This window comes from Gobio gobio, assembly GCF_949357685.1.
Source record: "Gobio gobio genome assembly, chromosome: 6".
NCBI classification, from domain to species: domain Eukaryota; kingdom Metazoa; phylum Chordata; class Actinopteri; order Cypriniformes; family Gobionidae; genus Gobio; species Gobio gobio.
This window is the reverse complement of record NC_137102.1, coordinates 24,796,165-24,814,518: the sequence shown is the minus strand read 5'-3', so window position 1 is coordinate 24,814,518 and position 18,354 is coordinate 24,796,165. Positions and strand designations below refer to the sequence as shown.

The 18,354-nt window shown below is 38.2% G+C and overlaps 2 protein-coding genes across 3 annotated transcripts in view; one reads left to right on the top strand and one right to left on the bottom strand.

Annotated features, from left to right (window-relative positions):
* The window catches only part of ak5 (adenylate kinase 5), a 130,636-nt gene extending 117,767 nt beyond the window's left edge, over positions 1-12,869 (top strand). For both annotated transcript variants that reach the window (XM_079819387.1, XM_079819386.1), the window contains exons 12-14: positions 261-377; positions 6,250-6,444; positions 12,194-12,869. In XM_079819387.1, the coding sequence (XP_079675513.1) occupies positions 261-377; positions 6,250-6,444; positions 12,194-12,259 (378 nt within the window). In that variant the 3' untranslated portion in view covers positions 12,260-12,869. The remainder of the gene's footprint in view (positions 1-260; positions 378-6,249; positions 6,445-12,193) is intronic.
* A 2,544-nt stretch (positions 12,870-15,413) lies between these two features.
* zzz3 (zinc finger, ZZ-type containing 3) overlaps positions 15,414-18,354 on the bottom strand; it is a 47,613-nt gene continuing 44,672 nt past the window's right edge. Inside the window, exon 12 of the mRNA XM_079819778.1 lies at positions 15,414-17,412. Within this exon, the coding sequence (XP_079675904.1) occupies positions 17,268-17,412 (145 nt within the window). The 3' untranslated portion in view covers positions 15,414-17,267. The remainder of the gene's footprint in view (positions 17,413-18,354) is intronic.

Here is an 18,354-nt window from a genome sequence, read left to right as displayed (position 1 = left end):
GCTCAGGCTCTTGTTGTGAGTTTTATTTACTGAGGTTTAGCCTGTGACTCAGAGATTCAGACTTAATCGGATGATTTACGTTACAGTGGTGTTGCTTAGCAACATGACTGTCATTAACATTTGCTGTGAACTACTTTTATTCGCCTCAGACACTTCTCATCTAATATGTGCGTGTTCTTGTAAATCCATCCATTCTCATTTATTGTATATCTGTATGAGAGTGTTCATCTGTTTTTCTCTTCTGTTTGGGTGTGTTTAAGGACACACTGCTGGATCTGTTGTGCGAGGCCATGGGGTCTACTGTGCGTCAGGGGAAGGGCTTCCTGGTAACTGGCTTCCCAAAGAATGTGAAGCAGGCGCAAGAGTATGAAGCCAAGGTCAGTGCTCTTCAGGAAAGGACGGAATCACTGGGAATGAGACTGGTCACCAATGACAAACATCATAACACAGTTGTTGCAGTATGTTGGGCACAAAGACAGGAAGTTGTTATGGAAATAAGAACACTAATCTTAAGGAATAGGTTTCTCAAAATGAAAATTCGGACATCGTTTACTCACCTTCCTGTTGTTTTAAAGCCATATGACCTGACATTGTGAAAAGTTTTTACACCCACAAATGCATATTCCAGGTCTTCCAAAGCCATATGATAGTGTTCTTTGAGATACAGGTGGAAAATCTGGTGTCACGTGTTAAACATGTTCCCTCCACTACAGCTCTCAAATGTCAGTTGCATTTGAGTATAACCAGTTTTAACATCAGTGATGCCAGTCACGTTGTTACCAAACATCAGTTTGAATGTGCACAAATGAGATTTGAGAGCTACTTCAGAGGGCAATATTTCACTTATATTACATTTTTATTGAGTTAAATTTTAATTTGTTTCACACACTAATGTTACTTGTTCATTAGCACAGAAGAAACAGGATTGCATGATGAGCAACAACTAATGAGGTTTGTTCATCGGTCAAGCAAGCAAGTTTGAGCTTCCATTTACTGCATTGACATAACTTTCCCGCTGGAACACACAACGATCACCTGCTTAAAGGCAGAAAAAAAAATTGGCCATATAGGTTTCTGGTTTGAGTAAATGATGAGTAAATGATACAGCATTATCTTCTTTGGACATATGCTGATATAGACATGTGCTTGTTGACAGTCATCAGTAGTCCTTTTGGTGTGTTCAAGCGCAGATTTTTGAGACGCAGTCAGCTTTCTTCACCGCTAGCTCTTTGACGTCTGCTTGGTGTGTCCCGGGGCTATACAATGCATCCGAAAAGTATTCACTGCGCTTCACTTTTCCCACATTTTGTTACAGCCTTAATGCATTTTTTTTTAATTAAATTAATTTAATTTCCTCAAAATTCTAAAAACAATACCCCATTATGACATAGCGAAAAAGTTTGTTTGAAATCTTTGCAAATGTATTAAAAATAAAACACGAAAAAAGTCACATGTACATAATATTCACAGCCTTTGCTCAATACTTTGTTGAAGCACCTTTGGTACCAATTACAGACTCAAGTCTTTTTGAGTATGATGCTACAAGCTTGGCAGTTTCTCCCATTCTTCTTTGCAGGACCTCTCAAGCTTCATCAGGTTGGAGGGGGAGCGTCGGTGCATAGCCATTTTCAGATCTCTCCAGAATTGTTTAATCGGGTTCAAATCTGGGCTCTGGCTGGGCCACTCAAAGACATTTAGAGAGTTAGCCACTCCTGTAGCCACTCCTTTGTTATCTTGGCTGTGTGCTTAGGGTCGTTGTCCTGTTGGAAGATGAACCTTCGCCCTAGTCTGAGGTCCAGAGCAGATTTTCTCAGAGTCTCTGTACATTGCTGAATTCATCTTTCCCTCGACCCTGTCTATTCTTTCAGTTTCTGCCGCTGAAAAACATCCCCACAGCATGATGCTGCCACCACCATGCTTCACTGTAGGGATGGTCAGGCACGGATTTAGAAAGCAGAGGCCCCTGGGCACAAAATCGGAGGCCCCCCAGAACTCAAGGCCCAAACTCACACAGCTTAAAAAACAATTTGTCCTAAACATGACACGCTTATATTAAGGGCTTCAAAATAACTGGTAACACAGTTAACAAGTTTTAAGCAGTTTGCCCTGTGTAAAAGATTTGTGCTGTTTAATGCGTTTGATAATTTTTTTTTGATTTTCTGTAGCATAAAGCCTCAAAAGTACATTCAAATATAGGCTACATTTGTTTGATTTCATTAAATAAAAAAAGTAAAAAAATAAAATAAAATAAAAAATGTAGGCTATATATAATTTTATATATAAGAAAATTAATATAACCGTAGGAAGAAAAGTAGCTACACAGAATAATAGGCCTATAGCCTAAGTTACTTTTTTTTTTTTAATTGTGATTACATTTTATTGAACGATTACATAATTGTGGCCTCCGTAATTGTAATCACGATTACAAATTCGATCAATTGTGCAGCCCTGTTAGGAGAGGACGAGCTTTCTGCAAGTGAATCTCCGCTAAAATTCAAGCTTCCGTGAATGAGCGCGCACAATTGAATAGAATCAAACGAAGCACAATAGAATACTAGTGCAATCATTCTGACTAAAACGGGCAATTCTTACTATTAACTGCATATTAGGATATTGGCAGTTTATTATTACTTATAAAGCAAATATTAATGCCATATTCTGCATGACCATATTGTACATCCCTTAATCATACAATGTAGGCAGGTTTATAATCACTGAGATCCCAAATGTGAGGTAGTTAGGGGGGTTCGGGGGCTTGCTCCCCCGAGAGAATTTTGATTTCTATGATCTACCTAATGTGCATTTTAAGTTGTTCTGAACGCCAAAAAATTAGATATAGCAATACCTTGAAAACCATGTCAGTGGGTAGATATGAATGATAAAGTTTTTCCATTTTCGTCAGTGAAGACAGTAAAACATATGTTTTACTGATATTTATATGTTTTATGAATCATTTTTATAGACATGTTAATTTACGCTACTAGGAAAGCTAGGTAATTAAATTTATTAAATTAATTCACAATATGCACACATTTATTATTAATCTGCCCAATACAGGCTGTGAAAAAAGCTGAACTTTTTTATTTACTGAATGCTACAAATGGAATTATTAATTTACAATATGCACACATTCATTACTATTAATCTTACGCCTAATTGGATGAAAACGGCTTTGTCAATATTTCTTATTTGTTAATTAGCTATATTTTAAATGACATTGGCCAATTCAATTGAAAATGTCGAAATGAGACAAAAGTTTATTCATTTGAGTGAACATTTCTGACTTACAGAAGCAGCTGACAAATATGAAATGTTTAGTTTAGCTTCATATCTCGCACTTGACGTTGAGTCGTGCTGCCAAAATTTGCTCTCAGCCTCAGCAGCTTCTGTGTGAACATAAAGCCCGCCTACTCTGATGTGATTGGTTTTCTCAAATATTTTGACATTGACGAGCGGTGACAGACCAATGAGGCTCAGATCAACACACACACACACACACACACACCTCTGCTTCTGACGTGCGCTCTGTTCGGGGCCGTTGCGGATTGAAGAACACGCTGATTAAAGATGGGACGAAGCCTCCGTCAGTTTCATATGTTTGAAAGATTAATCACACATTTGTTTAGGGGGGCTGGGCAGAAGTTTGGGGGGGATGAAGCCCCCCTAAAAAGGACTAAAATATAGACTACATATTACTAAATTATTTGTTGGAGAATTTTATGTATATTTTTATAAAAGTGACCATTATAATGGGGTATTCAAATGAAGGCTAATATTTTGTGCTTTTATTTTAATTTTTACTAAAGTTTAGCCTTTAGTGAATCTAAAAACAAAAGCATTAACCACCTTTTTGCACATAATATATTGCATAGCCTACATTCACTATATTTGTTTCCATATCATTCAATATCAACATTGTTTAGGATATCATTGGGCATGATCATGTGAAATAATCATTGTTTTTTACAAATAAATACAGATTTTATTTTTAAAATATTTTTATTTCCGTTTTAATTATTTTGTTAAATCAAGTTAAACTAAATGGAAATGACAAATGACTAGCTGAAAAAAATATATATTTTATTTTACTTGAGTTAACATGTTTTCATGTTCTTAGTTTTAGTTTGAGTTAACTTAGTTACTTAAGTTATAACCCCAATAATAGCCCTGCAAGTTAGATTATATGATTATTAGTAGCTACTTGAGCAAATAGTTTATGTAAAATGCATAAATAAGCGCTTTTTAATCACATAAAATAGTGATTTAATCAGCCTAACGATTAAATATTAGCTTAAAGATTAAAAACAACAAAGCGATACTTCTGCAGTGATCTGACAGGAAAGACAAAAGATATAATTATATAATTATAGAAAGAAAAAAAAAAGTGAAATATTACGTGAATGTACCCTCAACTAGAGAATGAGTCCCACATATTAGGCTTTGCATTGATAAGCCTCGAACGCGTATCTGGTCATACAAACGAACAGTCAACATTAATACAACAACGTTACATGATTTAAAAAGCAACCTATCGTACGGGGACAGATGGGTGGTTAAATCTTATGAAAAGTTTAGTTTATGAAAGGTGCTGGGCTTGCCTCTAGCTCGCTCTAGCTAAATCAGAAAAAAAATAAATTATTTAGGAGGTGGGTCGGTGGACGCAGATTCGGAAGGCTTCTGCACCGATCCGGGCATTTAATCAGGGTTTTTAATAAGGGGGAAAAGTAATAGATGCCTACGGTAATGTAGTCTACGTTAACCTACCAGTCACCAGCAGGCTCTTTATCTGCGTCGAGCCGACTTTTGGAAAAAGTGGAGATGGTTGGAATAATGCTAATTAAATCCTCTCTGGTATCCTTCTCCCTTTATACTTTCCGTTTTGTGGCTTCACCGTTTTTTTTATCCATGTCGTTTGTTTTTTCGATGTCCGGACCTCAACTCTCTTTTTTTCACACTTCTACCGCCTGTCTTGCAGCTATCAACAGTTTCCGCAGTAAGCTCATCAGACACAGCCGACACTGGTCATGATACTTTTTTTTGTGTGCAAATAAATTATTGTTAACACACATACACACAAACACACACTCATTCATTCATTTTATTTTAATTTTAAATAAAAAAAAAGGGATGAAGCCACACAGTTAGTGGGGTCTTGGAGGCCCCCTAGAGGTCGGAGGCCCCCGGGCACCGGCCCAATCGGCCCGGTGGTAAATCCGGCCCTGGGGATGGTATTGGCCAGGTGATGAGCGGTGCCTGGTTTCCTCCAGACATGACGCTTGTCATTCAGGCCAAAGAGTTTAATCTTTGTTTCATCAGACCAGATAATTTTGTTTCTCATGGTCTGAGAGTCCTTCAGGTGCCTTTTGGCAAACTCCAGGCGGGCTGCCATGTGCCTTTTACTGGGGAGTGTCTTCCGTCTGGTCACTCTACCATACAGGCCTGATTGGTTGAGTGCTGCAGAGATGGTTGTTCTTCTGGAAGGTTCTCCTCTCTCTACATAGAAACGCTGGAGCTCTGTCAGAGTGACCATTGGTTTCTTGGTGACCTCCCTAAGGCCCTTCTCCACTGATCGCTCAGTTTGGTCGGTCGGCCAGCTCTAGAATGAGTCCTGGTGGTTCTTAATTTATGGATGATGGAGGCCACTGTGCTCATTGGGACCTTCAATGCTGCAGAAATGTTTCTGTACCCTTCCCCAGATCTGTGCCTCGATACAATCCTGTCTCTGAGGTCTACAGGCAATTCCTTGGACTTCATGGCTTGGTTTATGCTCCGACATGCACTGTTAACTGTGGGACCTTATATAGACAGTTGTGTGCCTTTCCAAATAATGTCCAATCAACTGAATTTACCACAAGTTGACTCCAATCAAGTTGTAGAAACATCTCAATGATAATCATTGGAAACAGGATGCACCTGAGCTCAATTTTGAGTGTCATGGCAAAGGCTGTGAATACTTATGTACATGTGATTTTTTAGTTTTTTATTTTTAATAAATTTGCTAAGATTTCAAACAAACTTCTTTCACGTTGTCACTATGGGGTATTATTTGTAGAAATTTGAGGAAAAAAATTAATTTAATAAATTTTGGAATAAGGCTGCAACATAACAAAATGTGGAAAAAGTGAAGCGCTGTGAATACTTTCTGGGTGCACTGTACCTTTAATCCTGCAGAATTCTACCTCATATCAATCACTGTAAACTGTGTCACTGCACCTGATCTGACAGTATATGTGCGGGTTCGTGTTTCAGATGGGGCAGCCCAACATTGTTCTGTTCCTGGAATGTTCTGCAGACATCATGAACCAACGGCTGCAGCAGAGGGCCATCTGCAGCCTGCACACCAAAGAAGCCCGAGACAGAGACACTCATCGTAGAGTGGATGGATTCTGCAGCCTGGTCAATCCCGTGATCGGCCACTACGAACACAGGGAAGTTCTGCATAAGGTGGGTGTAGAGAAGCTAAGCTATAATTAGTGAGCTGTGATGTTTCCGTTTAATATGATGGTTAAAGGATTAGTTCACCCCAAAATGAACATTTCCTGATAATTTACTCACCCCCATCTCATTCACGTTTGGATTGGTCTTCGCACAAGCGCTTGTAAACACGGGGCGGTACTTCTGTCTACGTCTGGCGTAAACCTTTCCTATGTGATTACGTCATCCTTAGCACCTCGCAGAGCTGCGCAAGATGAACAATTTAGGTTCAAAAGTATAATATATATATATTTTTTTTTTTTAAATGACCGATCGTTTCGCTAGATAAGACCCTATTCCTCATCTGGGATCACGCAGAGCCTCTGAAGCCCATTGAAGCGCTTTGAAACTACATTGATTTGGACCTTCAGCATTTTGGTTGCAATTAAAAACCATTATATGATGAAAAATCCTGGAATGTTTTCTTCCGAAAACTTAATTTATTTTTCGACTGAAGAAAGAAAGACATGAACATCTTGGATGAGATGGGGTGAGTAAATTATCAGGACATTTTCATTTTGGAAATGTCCTAATCCTTTAAGTAGAGCATTTTGACCGCAATTTAAGGAGAACCTCTTAACCCTTAATCGTCCTCTTTTCCCTTAAACTTTTCCTCCATTTTTTAAAAGTGTTCCCTTCATCTCAGGGCCATGAGACTCTGTGAATTTTCCTAAATAATCTATCTAAACATGCACAAAAAATCTGGGCTTGATTTGGTTGTTCTAAAGGTGTGTAAAAAAAATGACCGTTTAAGTCCCTCTGGGTCAGATTGACCCCACATTGAAAATGAATGGGAAAGTGTAAAAAATAAAAAAAATCACTTTTTTTGTCAAAAAAAATTAACTAAATCCAGTATAAATCTGAAAATGTCCACATTTATATCAAGGTCTGGTCCTAGAGCATAAACACAAAGTAGAACGAACTTTCTATCTCATACACACACACAAACAAACACACACATGTGTGTGACTGCAACAGAGAGTATTTTTATTGAAATTGGCAAATAAAATCAACAAAACTGGCATAAATCTGAAAGATTTTCATACATAAATGAAGTACTAATACTAGAGCACAAATGACTCACACACACACACACGCACGCACGCACGCACGCACGCACACACACACACACACACACACACACACACACGTGTCTGGAGCATTTTTTTTTATTTTGGCAATGAATGGGAAAATGTAAAAAATGCTTTTTTTTTACTTTGTTTGTAAAAAAAAAATCAACTAAATCCAGTATAAATCTGAAAATGTCTACATTTATATCAAGATCTGGTCCTAGAGCATAAACACAAAGTGGAACGAACTTTCTGTCTCATGCACACACGCACACACACAAACACACACGTGTGTGACTGCAACAGAGAGCATTTTTATAGAAACTGGCAAATAAAATCAACAAAACTGGCATAAATCTGAAAAAATTCCATACATAAATGAAGGACAAATACTAGAGCACAAATGCAACATGGAACAATCATGAGAAAGAGAAGGAAAAGGGCAAATAAAAGAAAGATGAAAGGCAGCTTAACTTTTGCATAACTTCCCTATGGACCTCTAGTGGATAATGTGGTCATTGCACTCTCTTTCTCTTTAACTATAATTCCTAAAGTTTTTCCACAAACCTACAGATGGCGGTATTATATCCCTAACACATAGAGCAATGTCCAAAAACTATTTATATTTATTTAAGATCCTCATTCAAGTGATTTTTTCATAAAAAAAAAAAAATGTATGAGCCAATTTAAGACATAGTTAAGTATTTGTGCAATAAATGGGTAAAAAACTACCAAATACCCACACAAACACAGCATAAATGTATAGTTGAGAAGTAAATTAAAAAAATGATATATAGTTTTCCATGTAAAAAAATTATATTTCCTTATTCCTTATTATCTGGGGTTTATCTGACCCCAAGGGACTCAAACGTAAACCCTACTTGAGGGACGATTAAGGGTTAAGATCAGCGGAGTGTAGTTTACATTCATTATTAAAATATGTCCCCAATCTTGAGTTTTTACTTACACAAAGCACATATTAACCAGATTTGGGTTTGTCGTGTTATCACTCAGATATCATATAAATCTGATTTATGAGCTAAAACATCATCTGATCTCTCTAAAAGGCAAGCAGTCTTTTAAAGATTTAGTTGTTGTTCCAAATGCCATTCTTTCTTTTGTGGAACATAAAAGAAGATAATTTGAGAAATTGCTGATATTTGTCCATTCACTAGAAGTCAATAGTCATCAATGTTACCAACATTAATCAAAATATCGTGTTGTGTCGCAAATGAAAGAAAGTCATGCAGGTTAGGAACAATGACAGAATGTTCATTTTTATTTAATCATGGTACACAAAGGTGGTACATTTGTATTATACCACAAAGGTAATACATTGATACTATTGTGGTACACGCACATGTAGATTTTAATAGCACCATGGTCCATTTCAATATGTGGATTTTAAAGTAGTCATTTCAAGACCTCAACTCATTGAAATATTACAATCTTAAAGGGTTAGTTCAGCCAAAAATGAAAATTGTCATAATTTACTCGCCCTTATGTTGCTCCAAACCCGTAATACTTTTGTTCATCTTCAAAGCACAAATTAAGATATTTAATGAAATCGAGATATTTCGGACAGTCTACTCTTATACAACTGCCACTTTTTTTTCTACAAAAAGTTAATGGAGTAAAACTAATCCATATGAATTAAGCGTTTTAGTCAAACATTTCTGAAGTCACGGTCGCTTTATATGATGAACAGATTGAATTTAGACTTTTATTTACATAAAAACATTTGAACTCACACATCAGTTGTGGCAAATGGAAGTTCAAGCATGCTTGCTTGACAGCAAAGAACCAATGAGGTTCATTCTCGTGTTACGCAGCATGTTTGAGCTTCCGCAAGAACCAATGAGGTTCATTCTCGTGTTACGCAGCACGTTTGAGCTTCCGCAAGAACCAATGAGGTTCATTCTCGTGTTACGCAGCTCGTTTGAGCTTCCGCAAGAACCAATGAGGTTCATTCTCGTGTTACGCAGCACGTTTGAGCTTCTGCAAGAACCAATGAGGTTCATTCTCGTGTTACGCAGCACGTTTGAGCTTCTGCAAGAACCAATGAGGTTCATTCTCGTGTTACGTAGCACATTTGACCTTCTGCAAGAACCAATGAGGTTCATTCTTGTGTTACGCAGTCGTTTGAGCTTCTGTAAGAACCAATTAAGTTCATTTTTGCATTTTGCAGCACGCTTGAGCTTCTGCAAGAACCATTGAGGTTCATTCTCGTGTTAAGCAACACGTTTGAGCTTCCAAAACAACCAATGAGGTTCTCTCTCATGTGTTACGCAGCTGGTTTGAGCTTCCGCAAGAACCGAGAACCAATGAAGTTCATTCTCGCATTACGCAGCACGTTTGAGCTTCCAAAAGAACCAATGACGTTCATTCTCGTGTTACGCAACATGTTTGAACTTCCAAAAGAACCAATGAGGTTCATTCTCATGTTGCGCAGCACATTTGAGCTTCCAAAAGAACAATGAGGTTCATTCTTGTGTTACGCAGCACATTTGAGTTTCCAAAAGCGGTTTCTACGGGGGTGCTAGAGGGTGCTAAGCACCCTCAAACACAAGTAAGAGCACCCTCAGTTGATACTGTAAGAATATTGTTGAAACAGATTTGGCAGATTTGCAAATTTGTGTCCGAGCTCTGGAGTGCGTCAAATGGATCTATTTACAGCGTGTTTTTGCAGCGGTGAGTAATGTAGCCAATCACAGTTGATCTCTTGAACGCGATCAGGGGTGTTTAAGTTAGTCAGAATCTCACCGCTCAAAACGGCAGAGTTAATGCAGGCTCGTGAAACCTCTCATTATCAAACAAAGTCAAGACACGATGTAAGTAAGAGATTTATTGTTGGCAATGTTGTAACGTAACTTTGTGAAATCGTGATGAATTGACAAGCAAAAGCATTTTAGTGATCGTATAGCGATCTTGGTTTACTTTTGAGGCTACAGTCTATAAAAATCATTGAATAAAACTATTGTTGCAAAGACGACCAACGGCCAAAGTTTTCGGAAGTGACATCTAAACACAAATGCCACTAGTCTGCACGAGACAGAAATATCCTCCTGACCCAGAATAGAGGTTTTTCCTCTGTAGAAGAAAAAATGGCTATTTAGCGATATTCTTATGAAATATGAGACATTTTTATGAAAATATTATTACACGTCTTTTTACATGACCTATTGTCCCAAAACATATTAATATGCAAATTAGATACAATGTATAGATGCATTGCATAGAATGGGAATGGCATTTATGGCCATGTTTACACACACATTGCATAAAGTAAAATGGTTTTTCAAATTATTCTGTTATCTTCCATAACATTAAGAATCATCTTTAAACAAATTTTGGATAAAAAAAAAAAAGCTTGAAGTATAAAAATTGGTGAATTAGATTTTTTTAGTTTTTCTCTATTCATGTCTTTTAATTTTTTCAATAAATAGTTCTGGTGTCCTCTACAGAGCAGAGGATGTAGCATATAACATAGGATGTTTTTTTAATTTTTTTAAATATCCATTAGTTTTTTATGCTCCAAAAAAAAAAGTGCAATAAATAACGCATTAAAGCAATGTAAAGGCAGATGAATAGATTAATAGACAAACATTTGTAGCAAAATATTTTAGAAATTCCAATTATTGGTAAAAGTGATGACTTTTAAATCATCATACATTTCTCACTGACCACTGCTATGGTGGAGCCGTCGCTTAGCCTACATCTGCACTTTACTAGAGCACCCCCAGTAATTTCAGAAGCACCCTCAGTGATTTGATTCTGGAACCGGGCTGTCCAAAAGAACAATGAGGTTCAGTCTCGTGTTACACAGCACGTTTGAGCTTCCTCAAGAACCAATGAGGTTCAATAAGGTTTGTTCTCGCGTGTAAAGCAGTTATGGATGAGCTTCTGTTTGTGTTCTCTGATCAATGTTTATATATTAATAAAAGCCTAAATTCAATCTGGTGTCTCTCTTGAAAAAGTTTGGACCAATCCGTTCAATTCATATGTAGGTCTATTAGTTTTATGATTTCTTCATGAACGTTTTGACTCGTTAAAGTAGTTACGTAGCTGTCAATGGAAGGACGGAAATCTCTGATTTCATTAAAACTATTTGATTTGACTATATTTTTTTTTACTAACCCTTTAAAAGACGTGAGATTCCTATAACGAAGAGTTATTTTTCTAGTTATGCTCGAAAATATTTCAATGAGATATTGCTCTTTGAGCAGTTCGTTCACTGAGCAATTTAAAGATAATCTTTCAAATCTAGTTATTCAAAGGATTAGTACAAAGGTAAATTACACCCCAGCAATATCATAAAATGTTTTTTTTGTGTGTGTATTATTGTGACAAAAGAAAAGGTTGCAGTTCATGCCAGATTACCACAAAACATTTAAATAATAATTTATTAATAATATGTTTACTGGTGGAAAACACTTTTAATAGAACAAAATGTATTGCACTATAATCATATCTGATGATCTGGGGAAGATGACATGAATCTGTCTCTATATATGTTAAGATTGAACACATTCACAGCAACTGCATGTTTGTAGGATTTATTAGCACTGTATGACAGTTCTCCTGTGGGATGATGCCCTACTTTTCAGCTTATGATTTCTAACAGCCGTATTATGTGTGCTTTTATGTAGATTGATGCCGAGCAGCCCCCAGAAGACGTCTTTGAGCAGATCTGCCTCGTCTTGGACTCCTGCTAGAGAGCTTGGATTCGCACTGCCCCCTGGAGGACAAACCCATCACCTACAGCTTCACTGCAGACTGACTCACATTTACACACTACAGTTCTTCGTACACACGCCCGCCTGTGATTACAGCTTCTGTATGGCACGTCCACGTGGAAAACTACCAGCCAGCAACTGGCGCCTGTTCATTTCACACCATTGTTGTTCACTGTAAATATCAGCCCAATAATTTAACAGTGTTTATCTCTTGGTATCAAACCTGTTTGCTTATGCTTAAGCTAGCTTTCAGCTTCAGAAAACATGGAACGAGGGTTATTTACTACAGTCCGGTGCCGTTTTGGTGTTTTTGGACTCAATCAGTATCCTTGAGCACTGAAATCAGCAAAACTGGGAAGCATGAAGGATTGGCTGCTGGAGAGCCTTTTTCTATTGTAACTTCATGCATTATATCGTGCTAAGTGTGCCAGAATAGTGATGTACTGTAGTTGAAGCAGAAATGAATGAGCTGGAAAGGGAAATAATTTGAATTTCACAGGTGCAATGAATCAATGAATTTCACAATGAGGTCTGATAACTGTATTCTTCTTTATCAACCAGCGTGAAATAAAGACGTTTCATATGTTTAATGGATTTTTTTTTCTTCCGTGTGCTAGAATGAGGTCTTCATTTGAGTTAAATGTATGTGTGGGTATGAAGAATGCACAAATCATTGAAGGGGAAAGAATTAAGTGTTCAAAGCAATTTCATAAACAAATTATTTTCGAGGCGGGTCTTTTACGTGAACTAGTTTACAAGATTCATTAGCGAATTTGACTGATCTGATTGCTGCAGCACAATTCAATGACCCAGGTGAAGGTCTCAAGTTAACAATTAACTGAATTGGTCTTGTCCAACTCAAAATCGGTACCAATGCAATCCTCAGAGCTCGACATCTCGTCTTTGATGACGTGCGCACAGACGTGAGGGCAGTACAATGGACCCTTTTCACATTTTCGGGGTTCTCAGAAGGGGAAGTTGCCAGGTAAACTTCTATGATGGTGAACGAGAGAAGAAATACCATATTGTTCAGAATAAGACAACCCCCCTTTTCCAAGCCTTTTGGGAAAAGGCTTTTGATAAAGAAAATGCTTTTATTTGAAAATGTTGATGTTGCATACGTTTCATTTTTGTATTGAAAGTATGGTAAATATTGGTAAAACGTACCACGATCACATTCAAAAACACTTTTTGACATACCATACAAATAACCTGTATCTGATTTAGGCTATCCATCTCAAAAAAACATGAAGCCTACCAAAATTTCATTGACAGTAGAAGCGAAATCTTATCATAGTTGTGTGTGAAATCTGGGTACAGTCTTGTGTTATAAATCACATACGTGGAAAGTGTGGTCCCATCAGCGAGGCGTGCAAACATGACGGTAAAGCTTTTCTTTGACTGTTTGCGTTTTTGCGCTCGCAATCTTCTAACATACTCTGACACACTGTATTTCTTGGTACACTCGTTTTACACGCATTTTCCGCCACCTATTCCTATTGTTGCAGTTGTAATACTGACATGTAAAAGTCTAGACCCTGAACATAAGACGAACCCGTTTTTTTAGATGTATTTCTAAGACTTATTTCTAATATAAAGTCTTATATTCAGAATAATACGGTATATCTTTTGTGTTTCCATTTGCTAATAGTAAAAGAAAAAAATCCATGATAGTGTTTCCCTGACTTTCTCAAAAGCGGGAAACATATAATGATTACAACGGTCAGAAAAGAGAAAGATGTGAAATTTGCCATTGCTGTGCCGAATTTTGATTCCGTCTAGATTATTACTCCCCTGAGTCCCAGGTATACCTAGGTTTAGGATTAGGCAGTGTTTGACAGGGAGTTCAACTTTGGCACAATACCTCAGCTGATTGGATGGTTGTGGTTTGCTATTGTTGTGATGTCATGTGAGTGATAAGGTTGTCCCGCCCTCACAGTAAACACATCATCAGAGAAGAGAAGCACTGCAAGAGGGAAGGGGAAGTTATTTTGATTACAGATTACGAGGACACAAATTAATCGACAATATGCTAAAAACTGCAATATTCCATACAAAAATAGGGATTGTCAATTTTGATTTCATTAAAGTGTAATGTCATACTATATTAGCTTTATATCGGCCATCCTGGGGCCTCTTTTATAAAACTTTGCGTAAGAAGTGGCGTACGGATGAAACATAGGACGTGCGTACGCACAGAAATATTCGGATTTATAAAACCGTGCGCACGCACATCCTACGCAGTTTTCCCTAAATAAGTCAGAATCAATTCTTACTGTAGCGCAGCTTTTGCGGCACGCCCATAGTTGCCCATAAATAGTCTGTGAAACGCCCACAAGTTAATATTCATTGATTGCGAAATCATGGCAAACACAGAGAGGAAATAAAAAAAACGTAACTTCACTCAATGTGACGTAGAAGTTATTGTTGGCGAGGTGGAAAAGAGGAGAACAATGTTGTTTGGAGGGCACAGTGTGGGCATTACTAATGCCAAAAAGGCACTTGAGTGGCAAAAGGTTGCAGACGCCGTAAATGCTGTAGCCTCACAACCTCGGACCGTGGACGAAATAAAAAAGAAATGGTCGGACATCAAAGTCGAGGCAAAAAAAGCATCTAGCGCTCCATCGCCAGAGTGTGTCTGCCACGGGTGGGGGAAAGGGGACAGCGGAGCTGACCCCTCTTGATGAGAGACTGGCGGGAATCCCTATTAATCCCTATCCCGATTATCTACGTGCAAATGTAATGTCTTGCAGCTTTCTGAATGGTTGAGACATACGTTATTTTATCAAAAATAAAACTAAAAGCATGAATACCATGATTCTGTAGCTGATGAATACATTTTATTATGAAAACAACTTTCCCCAGTGGGCAACTAATACATCTATCTATCTATTTATCTCCCTAATTATCTATCTATCTGTCGATCTAATTGCATCTAGCCTATATCTGCTCCGTCAGACGGACACATTGACGAGAATATCAGTTTTGTACATTATTTCGTTCTGTTTACCATATTATTTATGAGGATGAATTGCATAACATGCCAATATTATTGCAGAACATATTTCACTTTTCTTTTTGCAAATATGTGTTTGCATTTCTGTTGTAATTTTCGTTTGATTTTGTTTGTTTTACACTGCAGATCGATCAAACGGGTGTTAGTAGGCTGTTAATTGTAAGACTTGCTTTGTGAAGTCTACATGTTATTTATGAGAGGCAGTATTGCCATTTCGTTTACACAATGGTTTACTGTTTCACACTTTCACGTGTTTCTTCCATCTGCCGACGGTGTCGCCGTTTCTCATTTCACCCGTTTTTGTGCGTATGCCTGGGTCAGAGCTGGCGTGAAGGACCGCACATTTTCCCATCAAGTTTGCAATTATTGCGTAGAGAGCGGCGTACGCCTTCTTTTGTGCGTATGCAACGTTTATAAATGAGACCCCTGCTCTTTTAAGATATTAGTGGACCACTAACAGAGAACAGTTCATATAACTGAAGTGAATATTTTGATATTCCAATATTCATTAATCAGGAACAACTTCATAACCGTGTAATATAACGCCATATAAGAGTTTAAGAACAGCAATGAACCAGAAAGTTAAATCATAATACCCGAGTCGTGTGGTGTAGAAAGACTTTTCACATACTTTTATTTCCACAGTTCTCCTCTAACATTTTTTACATTATTTAAGAACAGACTGTTATACACAGATACTGAAGCAGGTCAAGGGAGGGGAGGTGAACAGAACAGAACCCAATACAAAATGGTCTACTCAAAGCACAACAAAACGTATGTGTATAAAATAACGTGGGAGTGTCGCGCGCGCGACAACTACCACCGACTCGATTTCTTGTTATTCTTTGTCTTTTAAATAGATTAATAAAAATACAATCTTTTCATGGACCGTGAGGAAACTGCGAAAATTAGAGGGATCTAAAGGCGTGATGATGGTTGGGCAGTTTTTCACAAAGATCAAACGTGCCACAAGTTCTTTATTTTCTTCTTCTAAAACAAGTGGCCAGGGAAGAAAAAAAAAATGGCACACGGCAACTACCACTGGCTACTTTTCACCATATATTTGAATACTCCACATGATCAACAACAGTACACATTGAGAGAAAAGAAAAGAAAGCTCTCCACGAGCGCAGAGAGCGTGAATATCGCCTTTCGGATCTCAGCTGGTCTTTTCCGTGCTGTAGTGCTTCGGGTTAAGTGGAGTGGGTTTTTCCAATTCGGCGTTTAAAAAACAGGAAATGAACGTAAATAAAGTGACAACATCATGTAACGGTCGTAAGAGGAAACAAAGAGCAGCTTCTAGTGAAAATGGTAGCCCATGGCAAGAGACACGTATGGGGTCTGTCAGCTGGGATTTTTTTTCCCTCCGCTTAGAACGTCGGAGTTGTGAGCGAATCTCCTCGATTGGTTAAAAACCTGGTATGAATCAAAGACGACAGTCTCAGCACCAAGTTCCATTCCTTGTTCTCCCGCCTCACAAAAAGAGCTCACACACAAAGCTTCACTTATAAATATTTCAACTACAGACGACATTTTGCATTTTAACGCGAGCCGCCCTCCCGCCGATGATTCCAGAGCCGAACACTCCTCTGAGAGGTGCGTCACTGACACCTGTCACTCAAACGGTCGGAACAAAGGGAGACGTCGAGTTGCCTTCTAAATGTCCTGGGATTGGGAATGTCGGTGCGCCTTTTCTTCCTTTCATTCTTTCCTTTCGTTTCTTTTGATTTGAGATAGTGTTACTTGACGAGACCTGGTAAGGTTTGAAAACCGCGGCAGGGTGTTGCCCCCTCCCCCCCACAAACCCTCCCCCACCCCCCTCCAGCAGCGGGTCGGGGCGAGGTGCAGCACATCTACGGTACCTTCTCGCCCAGACTTAAGCATTTCTTTGACTTGGATGATGGAGCCATGCACAGAATGCCCTGGGGGCTGTGGCCCAGCCCTGGTTACTAACGCTGGAGCTCGTCCCTGTCATCTGTTGGCAGGGAAGTAGTTGGGGTCCAGGTAGTTGTAGCCTGTGCTCTGCGGTAAGCAGTAGTCTTTGTCCAGGAAGGTTTCAGCCTGGCAGACTGGCTCCAGTCGGTGTGTGGGCTTGTGGGTCTCGGTTTTGAACAAACTGAAAGGGCAAACAGAAAGGTGTGTGGTTAGGACAAGACCGTTGTGCCAACGTAAAAACTGTGGAAATTTTGTGCACAAACTAAAATAATTGTGCAAAGCCGCCTTTTGTTCTTCAATGGAATCTTAAATGGAAGAGATTTCAAGAGAATTTCAAATAAAACATTCCTGAAAACAAGTCATTAAACAGAGGATAAATAGTACCATCACTGTCTTTCAAGTCTTTCTTTCCTAACAATGCTTGACTTATCAGGCCACAACATTTTCAACACTAGGGTTCCAGAAGTAAAAACTTCATTCATTTTCTCCATAAGGTAATTGATTTTGATTTAATTGAAGTCCCCCTGTATTCAATAATTTTATCCACAAAAGTCATCTTTGATCATCAAAATTACATATTTTAAAGGTTTTTTTTCCCATTGAAAAAAATTCTTCATGCCTTGAAATAGCTTTTAACTCTACACCCTTGCTTCATTTAGTATACGCAGATCCATGAATAATCCCAATAGTCCCAAATTAGCCCCAGCTCAGACTACCTGATACACTCACTCAATTTTACTGTAGTAAACTCTGCACAATGACAAATAGAAATACTGGTTTGATTCAGCCATATATGTTTTAACCAGAAACTGATTCAGAAGAAGAAGTGGAAGAGTGAATTCTACAGACTCGTCTACAAGTCGATGTATATCAGTATTATGTAATGTGTCTTATGTATCGCTCTCTACGTCGAACACATAACAGTAATTAATATGATTAGCTTTTGGCTTGACTACGTTATCAGACAGCTAAGAATGTATCGCTCCCGTTTGCCATCTCAGTCTGAAACCCTTTGAACAACAGGCTTATAGTTCAACATAACATCGTAATATTCTGCCCTACAAAGGAAAAAGACCTTAACTAGAGTGAACTGAGAAAAATGACTTAAAAGATGTTTAGTTGT